Source organism: Strix uralensis, chromosome 4 (genome assembly GCF_047716275.1).
Source record: "Strix uralensis isolate ZFMK-TIS-50842 chromosome 4, bStrUra1, whole genome shotgun sequence".
Lineage (NCBI taxonomy): Eukaryota > Metazoa > Chordata > Aves > Strigiformes > Strigidae > Strix > Strix uralensis.
This window is the reverse complement of record NC_133975.1, coordinates 79,740,166-79,764,863: the sequence shown is the minus strand read 5'-3', so window position 1 is coordinate 79,764,863 and position 24,698 is coordinate 79,740,166. Positions and strand designations below refer to the sequence as shown.

The 24,698-nt window shown below is 41.4% G+C and overlaps 1 protein-coding gene across 1 annotated transcript in view; it reads left to right on the top strand.

Moving 5' to 3' along the window:
• Window positions 1–234: 234 nt before the first annotated feature.
• Window positions 235–24,698, top strand: part of FREM3 (FRAS1 related extracellular matrix 3) — a 68,882-nt gene continuing 44,418 nt past the window's right edge. Inside the window, 2 exon segments of the mRNA XM_074864952.1 lie at window positions 235–5,320; window positions 7,189–7,278. Of these exon segments, the coding sequence (XP_074721053.1) occupies window positions 235–5,320; window positions 7,189–7,278 (5,176 nt within the window).

The window sequence follows — 24,698 nt, the reverse complement described above, 5'->3', positions numbered from 1 at the left end:
CCTTATTTTCCGCCCTCGATGCTGCGCCAGGGTCCGCGATGCTGCGGCCGGGCAGGGGTCCGGGGGCAGGGCCGGGCTCGCTGCCCTCCCCCCCCCGCTCCGGGACGCGGCTCGCCCGGGCACACCCCAGCCCCAGCGCGGGGGGAGGGCCCTTCCCAACCCCCGGGGCGGTGCCGCGGCCCTTTAGTAGCCACGACGGGGCGGGGGGCGGCGCAGAGCCGCAGCAGCCGGACCATGGCCGGGGGGTGCCGGGGGCCTCCTGCCGCGGTGGTGGCAGCGATGCTGCTGCTCGGGCCCCTGAGGGCGCGGGGAGCGGCGGAGCCCCCGCCGGAGCCCGACGCCTCCGCTGTCCTGGTCTCCAGGCGGGGGCTGCGCGTCCCCCTCGGCCGCTCCGTCTGGCTGGACCCGGCGGCCGACCTGGTGCTGCGGGTGCGGCCGGGGGACCGGTGCGCGGTGGCGGCGGTGGGGAGCGGGCCGGGCCCGCAACGCGCCGGCGCCGTGGATCCCCCGCGCTTCCCCTGCGCCTTCGCCCGCGGGCAGGTCACCTACACCCACTTCGGGGCGCGCAGCCCCGGCCGGTACCGCCTGCGCCTCCAGCTCCGCTACGACTCGCCCCGGCGGACCCTTGTCGTGCCCTTCACGCTGGAGGTGGAGGTGCTGTTCCAGCAGCTGCGCCTGCTCAGCCGCAACCTGCCCCTGCCCGTGGAGAAGCTGCGGGGGCTCAGCGCGCCCCTGGACGGCAAGGTGCTGAGCTTCCCCGAGGGGGACCCCGACTGGCGCTGCCGCCTCACGCTGCTGCCCCCCGAGGCCGCCGGCCCCCTTCCCGCCTACGGGCGGCTGCTGGACGCCGAGGGCCGACCGCTGCCCGCCGGTTACAGCGGGGACTGCTCCGCCGTGCTGCGAGCCGGGATCCGCTACCAGCACACGGCGGCCACCGCCTCCCCCGGCCGGGACCGCATCCCGGCGAGGGTGTCGGCCGGCCCCGGGCAGCGGGAGTACTTCCAGGTGCTGGTGCGGATCCGCGAAGGGGCCGACAACACGCCGCCCAAGCCCAGCTTCCTGGCGCTGCTGATGCTGGAGGTGGAGCAGTTCGCCCTCACGGCCCTCACCCCGGACGTGCTGGCTGCTGAGGACCTGGAGACCCCCCCGGACCTCCTGATCTTCAATCTCATCTCTGCCTGGCCCAGCGACCCGCGGCGGCAAGGCTTCCTGCTCAGCACCGATGACCCCGGCCGCCCCCTCGGTGCCTTCTCGCAGCAGGAGGTGAGGGAGCTGAAGATTGCCTACCAGCCCCCTACCCTGGACTCGGACCGCGAGCGGCTTTTCCAGGTGGAAATGGAAGTGCTGGACTCTGACGGCGCTGCCTCAGAGCCTTTTGCTTTCGTGATCCTGGTAAAGCCCATGAACACATTGGCCCCTGTGGCCACTTTCAGTCGCGTGGCTGGCCCGCAGCTGATGCTCTTTGAGGGCCAGTCACGGCCCCTGTCTGGCAACTTGGAGATCAGTGATGAGGATAATCTGAAAGAGGTGAAGGTCTGGGTGACGCGGGGCCTGCGATACGGGAAGCTCGAGGTACTGGGTGTACCGCCCAGCCGCAAGCACTTCACTGCTGCAGAGCTCGCAGCAGGGCGAGTGATTTACCAGCACGATGGCAGTGAGCACAGCTACAGTGACAACATTATTTTCAGCATGGCAGACGGGCAGCACCAGGTCGAATTTCTATACCCCATCACCATTTCCCCTGATGATGATCAGCCACCGCTGCTTAACGCAAATACGGGGCTGGTGCTGAGCGAGCACCAGACTGTCCAAATCTCACCTTTTGTCCTCAGTGCCACAGACATTGACTCTGATGATGCCTCTATCCGTTTTGTCCTGGTTGGGGACTCCGCAGTGTCCCTATTACACTCCCACCCCTTTGGTGAGCTGCTGCTGCGTCAGGCGGAGCAACCGGCATCTCATGAGAGCAAAGAAAATGGAGCAGGGTTGGAGAGTGACTCCTCTTCCTCCCCCTGGCACTTTGTGGAGGATAAACATGTGTATGAGAGGGTGGTGAGCGAGTGGCTGCAGCAGGACATCCTCGACGGGAGGCTGTTCTTCCGGCACACGGGAGCTCACAGCGCCAGCCCGGTGACCGGCCGTGTCGTGTTCTGGCTGCAGGACGACAACGACCCCCCTAACAGGTCAGGGGAGCATGTGCTCACTGTCAAAGTCCAACCTGTAGACAACCTGCCCCCTACGCTGTTCCCTGGTACTAGCCTGCAGATGACAGTGCAGGAATACCAGCTGACTGTCTTTAAGAAGCACTATTTACAGTACACTGACCTGGATACAGATGACAGGGAGCTGAAATACACTTTACTGACACCCCCAACTGACACAGATGAGAACCACTCTGTGGTCACTGGAGAGATTGTGTTGGCTGACAGTCCTGAGATGTCCATTACACATTTCACCCAAGCCCAGGTCAACCACCACAAGGTAGCTTATCGACCCCCCGAGCAGGAGCTGGGGATCACACCACGGGTGGTTCAGTTCACCTTCCTTGTAGAGGACTCAGTTGGCAATTCTCTCCAAGGTACCTTTACTCTCTTCCTGCAGCCAGTGGACAACCAGCCACCTCAGATCACTAATACAGGCTTCACTGTGCTTGAAGGAAACAGCTTCCTTCTCACCAGCCATCAGCTGGATGCCACAGATGAGGACACGTCTGCAGACCAGATTGTCTTCACTGTAACTCAAGCTCCGGAGCACGGCCATCTACGTTATCTGGAGGAGGGTCTGATCCTGCAAGGGGAATCTTTCCTGCTAGATGATATTGCTGGTGGGCGCATCTCCTACAAGCACAGTGGTGATGAGTTTGCCAGTGATTCTTATCAGCTGGAAGTGAGTGATGGAGTCCACCACGTGCCAATCACAGTCAAGGTTGCTGTGCAGCCTGTGGATGATGAAAACCCAAGTATTGCTCTCCCTGGTGGTCACAGGCGGGTGGGAGCAGCCATTGATGTCCTGGAAAATGGTGCTACTGAAATTACTACATCACTTATCCAGGGTACAGATGAGGATACAGATGACTTGGTGCTGACCTTCATTGTGCAGGATCCACCCAAGCTGGGTGACATCCTCGTGGATGGAGTGCAATCAGAAAAGTTTACCCAGCATGACCTCATCAGCGGAACAGTAGCCTACGCTCACACTAGTGGAGAGATTGGCTTGAAAAAGAGGTATGATTCTTTCAATCTCACCATTTCTGACCTCTCCAGTGAACGGGTGGTGGGTGTCAGCACAGTACAAAGGGTGCGTGTGGCTGTAACTATATTGCCTGTGGACAGCATTGCACCTGAAGTGATGGTTGCGGCAGAGCCGCTCAGTGTCCTCGAGGGAGGGAAGAGCACTCTAACTCTGGATCAGCTGGATGTAGAGGACGTAGATACTCCTAGAGATGACATCTTGTGCGTTGTCACAGCTCAGTCCACTTCAGGATATTTGGAAAATGTCTCTCCAGCCCCAGGGTCCGAGAAGTCTAGAGCTGGTAGTGCCATTAGTGCTTTTTCCATCAAAGATGTTCGTCTGGGCCATGTCAACTATGTGCAGAGCATTCACAAAGGGGTGGAGCCTGTGGAGGATAGATTCACTTTCCAGTGCTCTGATGGTGTTAACTTCTCGCCTCACCATTTCTTCCCCATTGTCATCGTCCCCACCAACGATGAAAAGCCGGAGCTGTTTGTGCGTGAATTCGTGGTGCTTGAGGGGATGAGCCTGGTGATCGACACGCCCATCCTCAATGGGGCCGATGCAGACATGCCTCCAGATGAGCTGCGTTTTGTTATTGCTGTCCCTCCTAAACATGGGCAGATTGTGCAGCAGCTGTCCACAGGCACCGTGCCTGTTCACAGCTTCACCCCGGAGGAAATCCGGGAGACTTCCAGCATTGTGTATGAACATGATGACTCAGAGACGAAAGAAGATAGCTTCCAAATTCAGCTGACTGATGGACACCATACAGTGGAGCAGAACGTGCCGATTATGGTGGTCCTGGTAGATGATGAGACCCCCAGGATGGCAATCAACAATGGTCTGGAAGTAGAGATTGGCAAGTCAAAGGTCATCTCTAGTCAAGACCTTAAAGCCACAGACATCGATTCAGAGGACAAGAGCCTTGTTTATGTCATCCGTTTGGCACCTGTGCAGGGTTTCTTACAGCATCTGAACAGACAAGACGAAGTGCTGTGCAACATTACACAAGGCACAAACTTCACACAAGATGATTTAGATCTGGGTTTTATCCGCTATGTTCATACTGGCCTACACGGAGTGCGTGATCTGATTAAATTTGATGTCACTGATGGTATTAATGCCTTGATAGACAGGTACTTCTATATTACCATTGGTAGCATTGATATGGTCTTCCCTGAGGTGATCAACAAGGGTGTAACTCTGAAAGAAGGTGGAAAAGTGACACTCACAACTGATCTGCTCAGCACAAGTGATGTTAACAGTCCTGATGAAAATTTGTGTTTCAGTGTCACCCGGTCCCCAGTCCGGGGCCATCTAGAGAATTCAGACAGTCCTGGAGTACCCATTGTTTCCTTTACTCAACTCCAACTTGCTGGCAACAAGATTTACTACGTTCACACTGCAGAGGATGAGGTGAAGATGGACAGTTTTGAGTTTGAAGTGACGGATGGTTATAACCCAGTCTTCCGTACCTTCAGGGTCTCTATCACAGATGTGGACAATAAAAAGCCAATTCTAACTATTGGTGACCTGGTTGTTGAGGAAGGGGAGACCAGGCTGATCACCCCATTTGAGCTGACCGTGGAAGACGGGGATACGCCTGACCATTTACTCCTGTTCACGGTCACTCAGATTCCAGTGCATGGCCAGATTTTGTACAACAACAGCTACCCAGTCACCAGCTTCACCAAACAAGACTTGAGTGAGAATCTTATCAGCTACAGACATGATGGTACGGAAACCAGCCAGGATAGTTTCTCCTTCACTGTGACTGATGGGACCCACACAAACTTTTACGTTTTCCCTGACACTAGCAAGGAGATCCATCAATCCCAGATGATGAAGATTCAGATCAGTTCACTGGACAACAGAGTGCCACAGTTAGTGGTGAACAAGGGTGCCCCTACTCTGAGAAGGCTTCTAGCTGGGCACCTAGGCTTCTTGATCACTAGTAAGGTACTAAAGGCAGAAGATCGAGATAGTCCTCACAAGCTGTTGAAATACAAAATAACAGATGGGCCGCAGCATGGCTTCATCATTAATACTGGCCTTGGAAATGGGAGCGTTGGAACATTTATGCAAGGTTGGTGCTAATGGTTGTGTTTGCTTAGAAACATTGGGCTCAATGAGCTGTTATTTTGTGTTATATCATTTGGATCTTTGTTTGTAGAAAGTAATGTCTGTTAAACTACAAAGTATATGCAAATGATCAGAATTATAATACATGCATTTTAGAAATGAAGCTTTGTTTTACCTATGCAAACACAATAGAAAAGTTCTGTGTTGTATGTGCATGCATCAATGTGTTTTCTACCGTGTGTTAAATATACATAGCATGGCACTGCTCATAAGAAGGTGGGATAAAATCCGAAATGGTGATTTGCAGATCCTGCACCAGTTTCTTTCTGAAGACTGAAGTACCCATTTGCTTGCCTGGAAATTAAACCCAGGCTCAAAAACCACTATTTGCCTTCAGAGAAAATTGTTTGAAAAGGTGCTTAACAGTTCTGTATATCACTGGATCTAGTATCTTTAAAAAAAAAGGATGGGGGCAGGGGAAACCCAGTATAGCCTCAGTAGTTTGGGTGACATTTTGTGCGATTCTGTTCCACAGAGAAAGCTCAGTAGGTAGGGAGGTGTCCCTCAGGTCAGCTCCACCAAACCTGGGCAGGGGGAAGAGCCTTAGAGGATGGTGGGGCACAGTAACAGCAGACAGACTTTCTATAAATGTCCCTGTGCTCCAGCCGATCTTAGGGAGTTTGCTGGCTTTAGGGCTGTCATTCATCTCTCCAGGGTAGAACACTATGTTGAAAGCTTTCACAAGGAAACTTCCAGCCTTGATTTCATCTACCTCCAGTGTGCTTTGACTATCAGCAAGGGGGACAATACCAAAGTTCTCGTTAGAGGCTATAATAGGATTAGAGGTCTCCATGATTTTTATGTGCTCAGGTGTGTTACCTTTCCTTAGCAAGAGAAAACAATCTGGGGAGAGAAAAAGTCTTTATCTCCATTTTATGTCTTTATCTATAACTTCCAGACAGGCTCTAGCTTTAAGATTATGGTAACACAATTTATTTTTAAAAGTCCTCAGTTCATCTGCCAAGCTACAGTGTTGTGAAAAATCATTTGCCATTCATTCAAGAATGTTTCATACGTTTTCAATTGTCAGAAAGCACCCAAATCTCCCATGCCAGGACAAGAGCAATGGGTAACCGCAGGGGAATAAGTCTCTCCATAGGTCAGAACAGCTTAATGCTGAATGGAGTATAAAGAACGCTTAGGTATATCCCAAACATTTTTATATCAAATGAAACTGTTGTTTATTTAACTAAAATAAAAGCAAAAGTAAAAGACTTCTCTGAAACCTTCGCATTGATGAAATGTGGCACAGGATAACACACTTGCAACTTTAGGGTAATAGAAATATCCTGATAGTTTTCCCTTATTCTCTGGGAGTATCTAATAAAAATTTTAATCACTTTTAGAGCTATTTGTGATTTGTTTAATACATTCTCATATTCACTTCCAATGTACCTGCAACAGTTTTGTGTATCATAGAAAAACTTAAAAAACGGATTAAATTGATCTTTAAAAAATGGGCAGGTCTTTACTTCCAACAGATTCAACTTAGTTATAGTAAAGTAATTCATGCTAATGTGCTGAAACAAGGCTGTGACTTTAGTATTTAAAAATAAATATTTATGGTAAAACTGTATCTCACTGTCTTTTTGCTATTGTTCTTTGAGCTAATAACTAAACTTATGTTGTGTTGTTGAGTATAGACCAGTGTAAGAAGCCATGCCACGTTATACAAGTTTGGTAGCTGAAATGCTTTATCGACAAATTAGCCAACGTATTAGTAAGTAATCAAACAGTAAAGGTAGAATGAACTATGTCCTATGTTCTGTAGCAAAATTCTGTGATGATTCATTTAGCATATTCTTTTCTTAGCTGATATTGATGAAATGAAGATCAGCTACGTCCTGAAGGAAGGTGATAATGCTACCAGTGACATCTTCTATTTCTCCATTGAAGACAATGGTAAGATTAAGATGCTTAATTATACATATCTTAGAATGACACCATCTGGAAGATAGTTCACATTAAATAAACAAATAGTTATTATTTCTTTAAGTAATATGAAAAATGCCATGAACACATAGGAACACAAATCAGCATATTTTATTCATTTTAACATATAATGTCACAATTAATGTGAACTGCTATAGCAGGCTATGAACTCTTAGTGGGATATACTGTTATCACAATACTGTTTGTTCAGTGGCCTTTATGGAGGACTGTTGACAGTAACAGTCAATCCCTCGTGGTCAGCTGTACATGGTACAAAATTTCAACGGTACAAGGTAGAGCTTTGGTGATTTTGGAATCAGGGCCAACTACTGAAACAAAAGAGAAAATGAATGCTAACCTTTGTTACATAAAGAGAGTTCAGTTGATCTAGAACATGTCTGAGAGCCTGGAAAAATGGTAAGATAGGCTGGTTAAGTCCATTTTGCTCTTATTTATACAGAAGAACATCCTTGTTTTGCATAGATTGTTACTGCTTCAAAGGCGTCAGCGGACCAGTGATTATTTATATCAACTGATATGTGTATATTGCATTTTTTTGCATGTTCCTTTGATGAATCTTATTTGTAAATGTGGTTTTTTTCTGTTTATGTTTTTTTTTTTTTCCTGTAGGCTGCATTTTTTTCCCCAATCATCCACGTGAATTAAGTTCACTGAGAATTCATCAAAATTTGACACAAGTTCCTCTTAATTAAAGGCAGACAGGAAGGTTTGTAAAATAAGTTTGCAAGTCAGTTAAATAACTCTGTGTAAGGATCTGCCTTCACTTCACAATAATCTCTGTAAACTTCCTGAATAGTTTGATGTAATCCTAAAGGTGTAGAACATGTCTGAATAGCATTCTAACACAGCATTTGACAGAAAGTTAAATTTGTGAGTATTTCCCAGTGGGCCTCAAAACAGTTCTGAAACACCATTAAAATATTTTGTCCTGAATGGGCAGACTTGATAAAAGAAATCTGCATTGATAGTTATGAGAATAGTCACTGAAAAGCAACAGCTTCTTTGAGTTTGCTAAGGCTTCCTATTCTGATTATTGCAAACCAGAAAATGTATATCTTCTCTTGAAAACCAGTTATTACATTCTATCTATAATCAGTCTGTTTCTCTTCTTGTAGTAGTATAAATCATTGTAGTTTTATGACTACCACTTCTATAAACCAATCCAGCCACAGATAACTGTGTGCCTGAGAAGTAAGCATTCTGTTATGGATTAAGAACTGTCTCACACTTTGGTTAGCTGAGACATTTTGGTCAGCTGAGGTGAACTTACTCATGACTTGACAATGACACGAGCAGCTTGGATATGACTTCCATTGTTTTCTTTATCCCCTCTGTAGGGCAACACTTAATGTTTTTGGGCAGTGCACTGAGGGTATCTGTTAGCAAAACAATGAGATGTGACTTGTTTATTTTTGATTGTCCAAGAAGTAATTGAACATTTAGAAACAATTGTTTGGTATTGTCACTCTCCTCATATATGAAAGGTTATGTAGCTTAAGGGACATTAAAAACATTTTCAATATTAGATCAACCACACCTCTGGTTCATTGTGATCCTGTCAGGGGCAAGTTTCTCATGTTTACAAATGAAGATGGAAGTAATAGTAGGCAGCTGGGAATGTGCACAGTATTCATAGCTTGAAGGAAATGATATCCTTTCTACTTAAGGTTTGGGTAAGTAAATAATTTCATTCAGTTGTTGTTACAGTGGGCTTTAGGAAACTGGAAGACCTGTTTCATAAGCACAGAATGCACCAACCCATTCCCCAGGGCTGGCACTTTGTATGCTTGGCAACTTTACAGCTAGAAGGATCTCTTTTAGAAGCCAGTACAGTAATTGGGAGACAAAGCTATGACAGGCTGAAAATGGCTTTTGGTTTGTGTTTTCTCTGGTTATACTGAAAGAAAAACGTTGGCCAGCTGAGGGGGGGTGGAAAAAACAAGCTAGATTTCACTAGCCAATTATTTTCTAGCTCTTTCTGAAGTAGTGTGCAACCAATGCAATTAAAATCTAACGGGGATATTAATTTAAGAAAGGTTGGAGATGCATTTTTTGTCTATTTTTCTTGCATTTCACTTAGCACACAGGAGAAGGTGCTGTGAACTGCTACCTGTGTATCTTACAGACATCTTACTTTGCTGTCACTTGATCAATATACAGGTCTTTGTGGCACGACTAAGTGGGGTGATATAATAATGATGAGATACAATGGGGGAAAAGGAATGACGTGACTGAACAGATGGTAATTCTTATTCCTTATACACCCAGGGACACAAAAGGAGACAGTTGCTAGATGTTTTCATTAACAACACTTTCAGTCTCTGCTAAATTGAGTGATTCTTTCAGCTAGATTACTTCATCATCTGTCCCAGATATCAACAGAGTAAGAAAAGCTGTGGCAATAAATGTGTGCAGCTGTGCTAGTAACAAAAGTATGTACTGACTGAAGGGTGGTTGTATACTGATGTGACTGGCACAACTACAGGAAGAATACATGGCTACAGGAAGGTGTGCTGAGCGAGTAACATCTGGAAATTCACTTAAAACTTGTTTGGTGTGGGAAAGAAGGTTGAAAATTCAATACTGTCATTACTACTATAGCACAAGGAAATACTTTAAAAAGAAATTCTATCTGGATTACTCTTTTGATGGGTTTGGTGCTTAGAAATACATTAAATATATTCCCTCAGGGGTATTTACCTCCCAAGAGAGTGCCTGAAAGAAGGCACAACTGTAATCGCTGTTGTACAACTCAGGCAAAAACGCCTAAAGGCCCAGCAGCAGGAGAGAATGTGCTCTGCTTTAGTACAGTTTGCAGCTGCTTCAGCAACACTCAAGAAAGAGCCTGCTGTTTTCTATGTTTTTATGTTCTAGCTTCTAAAGTCCTCTTAAAAGCATTTAATTTTGCATCAATACAAAGGCAACTCTGAGCACTGAAACGTGTGTGTGTACGTATCGAATGTGAGGAGAAAAACGTGTGCGTTTTTCTCTGCCCCGTCACTTCCCTTGCACAGACACAATCGGGTTATTCCAGGCAGAAGTTTCACCCTTTAATGGGAGAGTATACCTTTTGAATAATAGTATTTTGTCTAACCTGAATGTAAGAAAGATTCCTTTAGGTGCTTTATCTGGATAACTACTTGTCCTGCTATTTAAGAGAGCTGCTGGGAAACCTTTATCAGTGACGTATGAGAAAGAATGGCTGGCAGCTCTCGGGAAAGTTGATCCCTCTAACTTGAGGAAACTGTTCCCATTCCTGCTATTAAACTAAAAATTTGGGCAGAAGTACTAGAATTTTAACCTACTAATTATGGTGCATGCTGGCAACTCCGATTTGTGAATGTTCAGGGTTGAGCCTGCCGTTCATTTCACAGAACAGATGTTGGTACAAATTAAATGCAAAGTAGGTAAGGTTCAGCTGGTTTTAACGATTTATTCCTGGGGTAAGTAGACAGACAGCATAATGTTAAGTTTGTTCAAAGATTTGTAATCGAGCAATGACATGCAGTAAACTTAGAGTGGTTATTTTTAACCCATATTTGATTTTGGAAGCTTTTGTTATTTTTTTGTGGTGATTTTTATGCAAAAATCAGCTTAGATTTGGTTAGTCCAATGCCTCTGCACCTGACTTATGTTCAGCGATACTTTGTAGAGTAACACTTTTGTTTACCTGTAGAATTCACCTTTTTTATTTTGTAGTATTTTAGTACACAACCTTTTGACACTCCTGTCATTGCTGCCCTCTAGACCTTGTTTTCAATTACTGTTGCCAAAAGAATAATGAGAGCTTGCTGATACGGAAAGCTACAATGTTTTGCTGATGTGAACTTTGTGGGACTAGTTCAGGCTTCTTTCAAACCTTGTGTGGAATGCAATTTTAAAACTTAGAATTCCCTTTGAATAAAGGAATCCTACTGAAATGCACTAAAGAGTATTTGCAATCCCTAAAATATTAAAGAAAATATTGTGTTATGTACTTTTAGCTACTAAAAAATAGCTCTGTAGAAAGACAAATTTAGAATATGATCTAAAGTGTAAATTTGTTCTGTGCATTTTGCTCAATGTGATCCCAGGTCTGTGGGGTGAAAATCTGACCCTGCTAAAGTTAGCAGGAGCTTTGCTATTAATTCTAGTTGGCCTGGGATTTCACTCAGAGGCCTTCTCACCAGTATTTGACTGGTGCTACTGCAAATAAATTGCATGGAAGAGGTGTGTTGGGTGAAAACCTGAAGGAAAACCTAGCAGTTTTCTGGTAGTATGTGATTTTTTTTTCCAACCTTTTTCTTAGCTTTAGCTTTCAAAGACAGACTGTTCAGCCAGAGAGTTGATTCAGGGGCTGATCCAGGCCTCCCTGAGGCTGATAAAAGGAGCCTCAGCCTTTTTAAGCTTCTTAATGTTTTTCCAGGCAAGGAGTATGGCTCCTTAATTCTCAATAGCCCGTCAGGGTTTTGATTGAAGCTGACACCTAAGAAGGTACAAGAATACAGGCTTTCGTAATGCTGTGAGCTACACAGTTCTCACAGATTCTAATACAATATTATAGTAAGTCACATGCTTGCTCATAAAATCCAGAAATATTGTCTGGTCACTTAAGAATAGGTATTCTTCTTAATGCACAATATGCAAGTGTAAAATTAATTTCTCGGCAGAATTAAATGGTGTTTTGTTGTTTCCTTTTGTAATACAAATACAGAATTTCGCCAGCTCGTTAGCAATCCTTGGTTTGAATTTGATCACCTAAGCTGGCAGAATGTAGTTACTGGTGAGATTTGTGCGTGTTAATGACTGTATTCTTCTAAAACAACTGTCTACTCTTACATGGAGGTAATATTTCTCTAATTTTACTAATGATTTTACAAATCAACTCCGTGTTACCATATACAAGTTAGCGTACCATCCTCTTGCTAAATAATTCTCCTTTTTAGTAGGCAGGTTTTGTGCATCTATCTCCTCACATCCACAAATCTGAGAACAGTTTGCAGACCTGCAAAAGATGTTGCAGTGGTATAATTTAAGCACTTTCAGACACAAAGGTGCATCATTTAAGAGGCAAAGAGTTTCCAACTGATGAGTCATTTTCAAGCAGCCTTAAAACAAACCCAAAGCTACACTTCTCCCAAGTTAAATAGAATTTTAAGGGTTTTACAAAAACTTTGGATTTTTAATAAAGTTTGAAAACATTTAGTCAGCAAAGATGTATGAATTCTTATACAACAAAACCTGTCAAATAACTTGCACTGCAGGAATCTTTTGAATTCAGTGGAAAAATGCCTTCCATTTTTAATGTGTTTTTGGTGTGCTCTAATTTGCTGTCATGCTTGACAGCACTGAATGATGCATTTTACCTGTGTTGACCTCAAGAATGAAAAGCCATTAGGTGGGGAGGCTTTATTTTGATACAATTGTTTGCAAAGGCATTATGTTTCTGCTGAAAGGAGAGAACCAGAGCAATTGTGGAATGAAAACATTGAAGTGGTTCTGACATGACTTTGATTCATCCCTTCATCTACTGCTGTTTCAAGATATGCACTGTACAGTGTTTTCAATTTTAAAGCCAAATTTTCCAAAATGAATAAAGTTACACACCTAAAGACTTTATTTTTTATTTTATTTTAATCTTCCCTTAGGAAGGGTTGGATACCATTTCTGCTGATGCAAGATTTTTCTTTTTTTTTTTTTTTTTTTTTTTTTTACTGTGTAATAGAGGGCAATCGTACTAGAAAAGAGAAACTGGATGGCTGTATTATTTTTAAGATGCAAGAAATAATTGTTCTACTCAGTGGTAGAAAGTCCCATACTAGACTTCTTGTACAAAGTTTGTCTGAATTTGTGAAGGTGTAGAAAAACTGGAGAAACTGTCATGGGGGAAGAAATGAGAATCACCAGAGATCTAGAAAATGTGACCAGTAAGAAAAGATTAAGGGATTTGGTACTATTCAGTCTGGAGTAGAGGGGACAGAGAAAGGATATAGCATTTGTTAATACAGGTAAGAGGAAAACAGTTGAAGTGTTCTTTACCACTATGGTTAGCAAAGTTTACTTTTAACACCCCCTATAATGTAAGATGCCTGGCCTGGAAGAGAATAAATTGCGGGGCACAAGAACATCTTAATTCACAAGTTTGTCTATTTTGCCTCCCCACTATGTATATGAACATTATCGACGTCTCGAGGTACTTGTTGGGCCTGTGAGAGTCAAAAAGATGCAGAGGCTAATGGGCATCCCTATTTGAACATTTTCAGTTTCATTTTCTTCTCTGTTTCCTGACAGAACCTACTAGGTTCTATCATTAATCCTTACCATATTGAACTACCACTGCAACAAGGTTTTATGTTCCTTCCTTCCCAAACCATGTTTCTTTCCGTCTCCTTTCCATTCTTTACTTCCTAAAGCTGCTTGACTGCTGTCTCTTCCCTCACCAATCCAACTTTGCAGCCTTCTGTTAGTTCCCTGCTATGATGGCTTCTGTGGTCTTTAAAAAAACCCAACAGTTATGTTGAAACCAAACACTCTCCTGTAAATTCTTCAAGCCAGGTGTTTTCAGCTGAAGGGGGACACTGGTGATTTGCTCTCTTCTGCTCTGGATCCCTGGTAATTTCTCTCAGTTACTTTACTGGGTCCAGAAGCCTCTTAGTTGAACTAACACATTTCATAGAATATCTAGGCTTGATTTTTAGATTAAAAGCATAAATAAGTAAAAGGAAAAACATAACTTCCCATGCTAATATGTTCTAGTAATTCCTCATCCTTACTGAGGAAAATGTGTGTGTTTACAAAAGCTCTAGTAGTCTAGCTTCACCTTTGGGCTACGAATTCTTCTCATGACAGTGCTAGATTGAAGAGTTGTTTATCACTCTTGGTTTTGTCCTAGAAAAAACATTTTTACTCTGCAGTCAAAGTACCTTTTGGTTTCCTTTTGACTGAGCTTTTGAAGTCCAGTCAGAATCCAAACCTGTACCTCTGCACGGTGCTGCTTTGATATGTAAATCTATTTGCCAGCTAGAGCTGTCAGGTTTCTTGCCACAGCATTATTTTACACAATGTAGATATTTATATGTTCTTCATTCCTAATATGAAGTACTTTTTCAATGAGGCAGTAATTAGTCTTGTGTCCCTTTTGCTGTGTCTACCCTGCTTTCTCCAAGGTCTTGTTTAACTGTGGAAAGCAGAACTGTGTGCTGAGTTCTGATTCTTAGTAATGTAGAGAAGTAAAATAACCTTGAATTTAATTTAATTGCTGTTCTCCCCTTTGTAAAACAAAGGGTTCTCTAGCTCCAGTATTGCAGTGGAAGATGATTTATTATTGATTTCTTTTTCTGCTTTGCATAATAGATCCATTTCAGAAATTTCCAGGACAACGTGCCTCATTCCATACATACGATCTACTTCGTATTTCGATAAGATCTCAGAAATGTCTGTAAAACTTTGCAGTTGGAGGTATTGAAATGTGGGATTTGTTTTAATAGACTCTATCAACTGAGCAGCTCATTTAGTTCACCAAATTTTTCCCTGTCCTTGACTCTCTTTTTTAACCTTTTTAACAATCTGTTATCATCAAGTATTGCCACAAAAGATGTTGTCTTTCTGGATCACAAAAGGAACAGACTAGCATCCCAGTTTGTAGCAATCTTTGTTAATCCTGATTAGAAATAGTGGTTTCTGAAAGAGAGTAAGGTCTGCCAGCTGTTTTATTATTGGTACCTACTACATGTGTTTGAAGAGCCCATGGGTTTGTTGTTTTTTAAAAATATGGTGTTCAATCTTTTCTAGTGGCAGTTTAGAAATTGGCCTGTGCTGCTTTAGAAAGTAGTTCCTTCTCATATAGTACAAGGCCCTCAGTCTGCTTCTATTGATAAAAACGAAATCTCTGCTGAACTTTTCTGTCCTTCCTGCATCATTAGTAGTTTAATCATCTCTTTGTAAAAAATGATGTGGTTATTTAGGTTTTGAATCTTTGGGGATGGAAAGAATGATTCTTTGATTTACAAGTGTTAATTTTTTTTTCCTTGTATTGTTGTCCCTTATCAATACCCAGTGTCAAGGCAGGCCCAAAACAAGAGATGAGAAAATAGCATATGAAGAGTCTACCAGGCAATAGCTTAAAGAAGATGATCTCTACCTGCTAACTAGTTCTGTTCTGATGACAACAACGGCTACCAAAGGCATAATACTTACAGACTATCATCTCCTTTGAATGGATACAATCATAACCCTGACACTCAGCACTTGATAATTTCTATTTCACACTGATTGCTCTCTGTTTTTCATTAGCTCATGTGTTGCTGTTTTCCAAATTGCTGCCTTCACATCTTTAGTCAGACATGCTGGGGATTTGCAGAGTTGCCATCTCCTTGATCATGGCTTTTTAGTACTTAAGACCTTTGGTTCTTAAAAGCTGGAAAGACATATTTGTAAAAGCCTCATTATTTTCTGCTATATACAGCTGTCCTTGCAGAGTAAGATTCTTCTCTAGCCAGTAGCCATAGGGTTCAAATCTGTACCCTTTGTGTGTGTGTAACAAAGTGGGAGCAGACATCCAGGGTAGTACTATTTACACTATAAGCTGACTGTATGGAAGCAACTCCACAGGCAAAGCAAGTATTGTGAAGGTGCTGCCCTCTGTTTTGCCTTTATGCTTGAACTTTTTTTTTTTTCCCCTCTGACGTTTTACAAGGCCTGGATGAAGCAGCAAAGATGCTTTGGCAACTCTGAAGCTGAACCAGCTTTGAGAGCTACTTGCTCACTTGCCATGCATCTAGTAAGAGAATAGTATGTTTTGTGTGTTTTTTGAGGACTTCCTCAACTAAAAGCGAGAGTGTCCTGAGCCTCATCTCATGTTGATACTACTCCACTGACTGTGTTTCTTCTAATAATAACAGCATATGACACCTAGGATTTAGATGAGATTTGACTGGGACTGAACTGTTAATTTCAAGAATTTTAAGAAATTAAAGGTGGGTGCTAAAAAGTAGTTCTAGTGTTGTGCCAGTGTGAATGAGATTAAAACCAGGGCTCTGTAAATCCTGAAAATTCTCTCACACAGAACCTATTCGTTATCAGCGTCACAACAAGACCTGCTTCTGAAGATGTCAGCTGGGAGGGAATTTTTGCCAATGTTATGGCTTTTCAGAAATTACTTTTCAGTCCCATAAGTTTGCTAAATTCAAACAGTAATACAGACTTTTAGGAAAAAGTTCTTGATTTCTTTCCTGGCTTTTCACAAAAGTCCTATATGCTTTAGCTGCAGTTATATTAGAGTTCAGATTCATTTTGGAGTGTGATCTTTGATATTCCACTAAAAGCTTTTAAAACCTTAATGTGAAAGCTAAACTGTGAAATATTAATTATGTTCATCATTATTTGAGCATATTGAAGGAATTTAAAAGGCAATAAAGGGATTTTTGCAGCCTAGAGAACAAACTTTTTCACACTGTTTTCTTGTCAGTGCAGTGGTTGTCCAGGTGTTACTTACTGGGATTCAGCTAAAACTAAAATTCCCCAGAGTGTTTGCACTGAATACAGTGAATAGTGTTAAACCTTGAATTTGTTAAGTAGCTGGGGTCGTCTGCACAGCTATGTTCTCATAGTGCCTGAGTTAATTGTTGGGGCAAGGAGGGCAACTAGGCTTTTGCCTTCATTGGTCTTCATCTGACCACCCAGTTATGCATGTGTAAAGGTACACACTGAGAACTGCTCCTGAACACTACTATTTCATTTGTCAAAAACATTTTCATGCTTGTTTGAAGTTAAATACCATATTTAAACACTAATACCAGCATATGCACCTGTAAAGATATATGTTAATAGAAAAGGAAACTGTCTTAAAAATGTCTTAAAAAGTGCAGTATAGAAAAACTAAACAAATGCACAGGAAATTGGCAAGCTGTAAGGTACATTTCTTTGTACATAAGGATTTCATGGCCGACTACTTGTTTTTAATCATGCAAAACACAGTACAGAGAAGTCTGTTAACTTTTCAAAATCATGTGTATTAAATAATCATGTGTATTAAATAATTTCTAGCTGGTATCTTTTCACTGAACTAAAGATTAAGATAAAAATACTATCTTCTTGCTTATATAGTAATTGTACTGAAACCTACTGTCCTGGTTTCGGCCAGGATAGAGTTAACTTTCCTTGGGCTGGGAGGGAGCACAGCTGGAGGGCCGGGCCTGGATTGGTCAAACCATCACACTTACATCTTGCCCTTCAAAAGCCATGGTAATCTCTTGTACTTTCTATAAGCAGACTATTAAAAAATATATATATATATTTTTTTTTTCCCTCTTTCCTTAGCAAATACATTTATCACCTATGGTAGGCCAATGCCTCTTCCAGTCAACTTTGCATAGATTTAACTGCTTTCTTTGAACAACCCACAAGTCTGATTTTCACTTAACCTGTTTTGCCAGTTTACATAGCATTACTGTGTCAAGCAGAATGTCAGATCAATTTCTGTATTTTTTGTATAACTATTGCAGGGATTATTAGAGTTTCAGGCTTCATAAGTTGGTTATTTTCCCGATGGATACCCAAGAATGTAAGAAAGATGTGGGTTCTACAAATACGGTTCCACACTCAAAATGGTACTTCACACTTGTTTAAAGCATGGCTTCAAGCATATCGTGGATTCATATGCTCTCCATGTGTTTCTCTCAACACCTACAAAAGCTCAAGGAAATGGAACTATGGTAATTTCCCGCCCCCCATTTTTTGCACTCAGAGCATGTACACAGAGCTATTACAGATCAGCTCTCATATGTTACTGCTATAACTCGCTCAAATGTTGAAACCCTCTGATTGGCCTGTCTTCCCACATCACACTACTTCAGTGGGCTTGACTAATTTGGTGGTTCCTACGGAAAATTCAGCTGGTCTGTTTTATTCTTTTCATTGGTTGGTTGGTTCAGTGCTTGCAGTAGAAGGGAATGGTAAAAGCTTTAAAGCAAAATCTTCCTTTTCTTACTAGCACTAACTTAATCAAATCCAGAATACCTGTCTGCACCAGAACATAATTTTTCTTAGTTCTCTTATTTTTGCTACAAGGGTCTTTCTCTGTCCTTTTAGCCATAAGACAAAATTTAAAAGAACATGAGAGAGCACAAGAGTGAGAAAGAAGGAAGACTATAGGAAAGGAGAAGTCTGTGGCATGGCTGTCTCTTGCAGTTTGTCTACGGACACTGATTAGAATTTCTTCATGTCTCAATCTGTTTAAGTTTGACAATTTTAGCCTAAGAAATTTAAAAGATAACATTAATAGACATTTAGGAACTTCTATAACTTACTGTTGAAATTAACCAAGCTTTAGACCATGCTTTTTTTTTTTTTTTAATTAAATTTATGCATTTTCCTTCCTTTCCCATTACTGATGAGTTAATGTGTTCCATAGATGTTTTGTTGTAACTATAACATGAGATAATAGAATTCTTTGGGGTTTGCTTGAATGTGTATGGGTAAACAGGCATGCATATGTTTTAGTATCTGATGTATTCAGCCTGTTGTTATGAGGTATGTAAAACATATCAAGAAGATATATCAGGCAACTGACACAATCGTCATTGCTTCAAAACAGTAATAGAAGTTCAATGGAAACTAAAGCAAAACACAGTTTCCCCAGTCATCTGATGTTGCATTGTTAATGTGTGGCAGCAGATAAGTTCTTCCTGGATGGCATGATAAGATTTTTCTTTTTAGGAAGCTGATGTAGGTCAACTCCTTGGACAACAGATAAAGTTAGTTTCTTTTTGTCTGCTTACCTGACATCTTTGGTAATACTGGATTTCAGTTCCCCTAAAAATACTGAGTAAATATTTCTCAAACCTATCACTTAAGGAGGATTGTTTTCCAGAATAGGACATACTTAATTAAAGGATGTCGTTTTCTAGTGCTGCTGAAATTGATGACTTGATGGACCATGGTGTTTCTTCCTGAAGACCTGACATGCATTGGGCAGTTTTCTCTCTTCCTCTGGTTCTTTCAAATCTCAGATTTTTTTTTTCTTCTACATGTCTTTTAGCAACTCTTCTTTACCTCATTCCTTTTTTTCATATGTTATGTATCAGTAAGCTCTGCAGAAATAAATTCAACTACAGTCTCTGTGTTCAGGGTTCACGTGGGTCTGTGATTTGTCTTTCTAATGTCTTTGACAGCATATTTCTGTTCCATAAATGTTGCTAGCGATGGGAATTTTAAGCATGAGGATTAAATGTGCATTCAAAATATGAATGTCTCCTGGTTTAACCTGTTGTAATTAGAGGGGCCTGTAATTCCCTTAACTGGTGCATCATCTGAATACATAGATGGGCAATTAGGAATTGAAGTAGAGTTCCAAAGTACAAAATCTGAATCCAGAAGGTATTTATAAATAACACAGAGCTAATTAACTTTAAAATGTATTTTTATGTGCTTTTCTATTAGGTATTGATCAGGCCATTTAGATGTGTGATACATTCAGGAAAGTGTGGTTATTCCTTTCTCTGTCACTATCCAGGAGTTAGGGAAAGAAAAAAGAAGATATAAATCTGTTCCATATAATATGTCTGTCTCAAACAAAATACAAATTTATTTGTTCTGCTCAACACGCATCTCCTACAGTACTGAAAATCTGTTTAGGATACTATGGGATTCAGTTTCAGATGTTTGGAACTCAAGCTGAATTATGCAAAATGGAAATTGAAATAGTGACAAGTTGAAAATTTGTTATCTGGTTTCACCTAAACTTCCTTGAAGTTCATTGTCAGTATCAGCACAGAGCTTCTCAGTATTAACCTCTTTGATATCTGAGTCTAATATTTTCCATTTGTTTCAGCTTGTTATCAGTTCTTAAAAGTCAGCTATTCTGAAACACTAGAAAATGCATTTCAGTATTGTTATTCATCTGTAAAAAATTAATTGAAGGTATTTTAATGAACAGAATATGCAGACCAGATGTTGCTCAAAGCAGTATCTTCCAAAGGAAGTTATAAGGGGGTTGTGTCCCCAGAGGCAAGTCTCTGAGTCTCCAGAACTCATGACAGACACAGCTGCTGCATTGATAGCAATAGCCTTGATGAAGGTGGTGCAGATTCTCCTTCCTTAGCTTCATCTTCCATGTAGACAGAGGGAACAGACATTGTGCTCTTCCTAAGGTAGGGCCTACACTGCCTTGCCCCATCTGGTCAATCATTGCTTGGATGAGGAGGAAGAGTGCAGGATTTTCTACTCCCAGTGCTGTGACCAGGATAATACTTCTTAAGGTATTTGACTTCTCTCATGTCATTTGAACTTAACTGGCACCAGTGATGAGACCAAACTTTCCAAGGTCAGCCATGCTCCTGTCCATTACTGTGGCTTGTGCCCTTCTTACCCAGTATGTATTTCACTTTTTGTTATGCAGGAAATGGCTCCACAGGTCAGCAACAATCACATAAGGCTTATCTAGGAAAGAAATATCTCTGAAGTTAGGCAGCTGCTTTCATCGGTGTTGTAGAGGTTTATGACATTTCTTTGTGGTTGCAGATAAGAAGTGAATAAAATATTCTTATAATTCTCAGGTAGCAAAGCTCTTTCTCACTTCTCAAAGGTACTGTCCATTGTTCAGCCTGAGCCTCTACCTAGTAATGGCACTTTACGAAGCCTTCCCTAATGACTGCCTGTAGTATCAACTGTGTTGCCTAGTTTTGACATGTTGATGTAATTTGGGGAATTATGAAGGCCATAACTTCCCAAGACAACCATCACGCTTATGAAACCTGCAGGTTCAAACTATGGATCGGTCAGCTGCCTCTTGCTGGAACACCTTAAATGTCAAACTATAACACAGACCTCTTGCACTGGTCCTTGATTTACTATACCTCCAAGGTCTCACTGTGAAGCCTCAGCTTTTTCAGGGACCTGAAATGTCAAGAGTATTAAAGTATGTTGTAAGAGAGCATTGATTCAGGGGAGGAACTTAATTTATGATTAAAGTTACCATTTGCATTATGTATGGGTGGTTTTATCTCCTGCTAGCACACATTGAAAGTTACCTTTTGGAAAATGTAGAGGCTTTCTGCTTATAAAGAAAGCTCTGCACTTCTGAGTTATGATTAGCATAAGATAATTGTATCCTTTGTGCATTGAACATGTGTGTTGTCAGTCATGATGTTATTTTTGCACAGAGAATGGTAAACTTGGTAATATATCTTTCCTCTCTACTTAATTTGACGGTTATGAAACGTAATGCATTTTGGCACCGACAATGTAACATCATAACTGAAATTATATTTTGCTCAGGATGGAGTATGCAGGAATATTGGGTAGAATGAATGCATCCATTGATCTTTCCCCCTGCTTTCTCCTGAAGGAGCCAGACAGATTCAAAGAATTGTTGTTCTCTGAGACAGGGATTGCATTTTTAACTGTGTGAAGAGTGCTGTTTGAAGAACAAGCACACAAAGAACAGCCTTTTTTAAGATTGTCACGTATATCCACTCAGCTGTATATATCTATCTACATCACTTTGATCTCATCCCAGCATAGTGAACAAAATAAGCTTCTTCATGGAATCAGGCAGTTCAAACGATAGTAGTCTACCTCAAAATCAGGCCTGTGGTTCACTTGAAAGAATTGTGGAGTTTTCTTCCAATCCAGGTATTAAATTTTGAATTTTTATATTCTGTAAGATTACAATGCATAGTCAATTCATCATAGTTACCATGACTGGAACATGACACTATACCTTTTATTAAATTTGGTCAATGTGAGGCATCAGATAACTTTGTTGTTGTTGTTATATGCTAGCACAGTCATAGGCAGTGACTAAGCTGTTGGGAAGGAGACTGCAAGTTCAGGTGATGTCACTGTCAGGTTAGAGATTCCTTTTGGATTAATTTCATTTTAGCAAAAGGGATATGGGATAGTTTAAGACCAGATCCAAAGATTTTCTCTGCCGAGTAATGTAGTTTCTAGGACAGAAGTTTAAAGAGTATTTTTAGAAAAACAAATGTGCACTAGTTAATTTGCAGTTATTTAATAATCTTTTCTGCAGATTCAAGGATTAGCATAAAGGAAATACTTACCAAATCAGTACATTCATAGGTAGAAGATATACCTCTTCTCCTTTGGGTACCACATTCAGTAATTCAGTCATCAATTTTTCTTCAGTGGCAATTATTTATTTGTGCAGTTTGGCTCTTCTTAGATTTTCAGCAGTTATCTCCTAATTTCAACCTGCTCCATGACTAAATGTCATTGGCATCATTAGTTTGCCATGTCATGAAATTGCTATTAAGCTTTCTTTACTGTGATGCAGTGTGTAAGTAATGAGGAAGCTCTTACCAAGTTTAACTTATTTGCTTCATTAGCTCTGTGAGTAGAAATGAGCGAGGTTGTATTCAGAAGCTTTCATTTCTGTTTTGGGTACCTGCTTTACCTTCCTTTACACAGACTTGCCTAGAGAATGTCCTGGCCAAGTGTGATAACATGAACACCTTTCACAGTGCTCCAGTGCTTCTCTTTATTGTCTCTAAAATGTAATTACATAAAAAATTATCAGTCTTTTGAAACACAATAAGCACGCTTCTTCAGGCAACCCAGATGGCACTCCCTTTTGAGGATATCAAAGGACTGGGTGTTTGGGCAAGCAGCCTTCATGTGTGAAGAAATCAAGACTGTCACCGAGTTACAGGGGCAGAAAATCAAGAGGAGAGGAGGCAGAGGCAGTCATCACTTCTTGTAATGCTGATCCTTGTTAGACAGATACCGATTTCTATAAGGTTCCTGGAGAGGCTCCAGGTTATTACCCTGTTGTGGAACTTCAGCCAACGTGGCTGGAGGGTTCAAGGAAACCTTTTTGCCATCATCTGTCCTCATCTACGGGTCTTACTAATGCTCTGCTAAACAGCCATATTGCAATGATCTTTAAGACTGAACAGGCATTTCACCAGGGAGTAAAAGGAAAGGCCTCTGAAGCATGAAAGGAACATATCTTATGTTTCTGTGGTATCTCTTGGCACCTCTCCAGAATTTAGACAGGTGTCTATGGAGCCTGCTGACCAGTCTTTCTACTTTCATTTATGGTTTGTTACTTCCTGTATTAATTTCCCTTGGCTGCGCTGTACTGCCATCCATAAAACATGTTTATCATACTGCCCTTTAAAAAGCTTAGAGTCTGTAAGGCACTTATAGTCTCATGATAAAAGGATCATTGCTAAAAATCATATTCTGTATATTGTTCTCATGATATTTTAGTGATTTGGCAAATCATTTGTATAGGTAATCAGACATGACAGCTTGCAAATGGATTGATAGCTGTTTGAAACAACTGATACTGAGGAATTAGATCAGATGTATTAGGTTGGATTAGGATCAAAGCCCAGGCAGAGCATATGCAAGATGATGGCTGGGTAAGGAAGCTTCTAATGAAGAATTTATCACACATGTTTTGCTGGTTTATCAGTTCGAATGGCTTGCAGAATTCTTGAATGTGTGTGTTATTGTGAAGGTCTGGTACAATAGACTTTGGTGTATGGATAGCTTGTAAACTGAATACTGCACAGTTTAGACTAATTAGATGAATTGGTTGATGTTGCTTCTTCTACAATGGCAGGTAGTTTCTCTAACTAACTTAAACATGGAAATGAAGATGATTCCTCGGAATATAGTTCTCAATATAATTAATGCAAAAAAGGATGGTGGTGGAAGAACAAATTCCCACGTGACTTCTTTCAGGCCAAATACAGTCCAGAAAAGCAGAGGCTTTAGTATTAGCTTTACCTACAAACATTTTTCAAGGAACACTCATCATGTTTTGCAGACAGTGTACTTCTTTAATAGTCTTCTGCATAATAAAAATCCAAGAACCATCCAGAGCAAACAAGTGACAAGGAAGTTTTTCATTTCCTTTTTTTGAAATTGAAGATTTTTTTTTTCTGGCACAGAAATGGTTAGACAAAAATTCATTTTTCTGCTTGTTCAAATTAATGTGAAAAATTACTGAAGAGCTCACTCTTAGCTTCTCTCAGGAGCATGTTCCAGGTTTTTAGGTTTTTTGTTGTTAACTTCACTATTCTGATGTTCCTTTACTCTGCCTGTGCTTTTCTGTCTCCTTTCTCTTTTTTTTTTTTTTCTCTGAGTCTTTCCAGACAAAGAGACTTCTGTGAAATATAGTAGCTAGAAATCTCCTATCTCCCATCTGTCTTGTATATATCTTGTTGGACCATAGGCCTGATTTCAGAGTAGTTTGTTGTTGTTTGAGCTGCCTGGTTACATGAAGAAGATTAATTTGTTCTTAAATTAAATGAAGAGTAGGAGTTAGACTTAACTCATAACAAGCAGAGTATATAAGACTATGTATGTGATGACCTCTAATAAATTTTGTTGTAACTCTGTAATCATACAAAGTTGCTCTC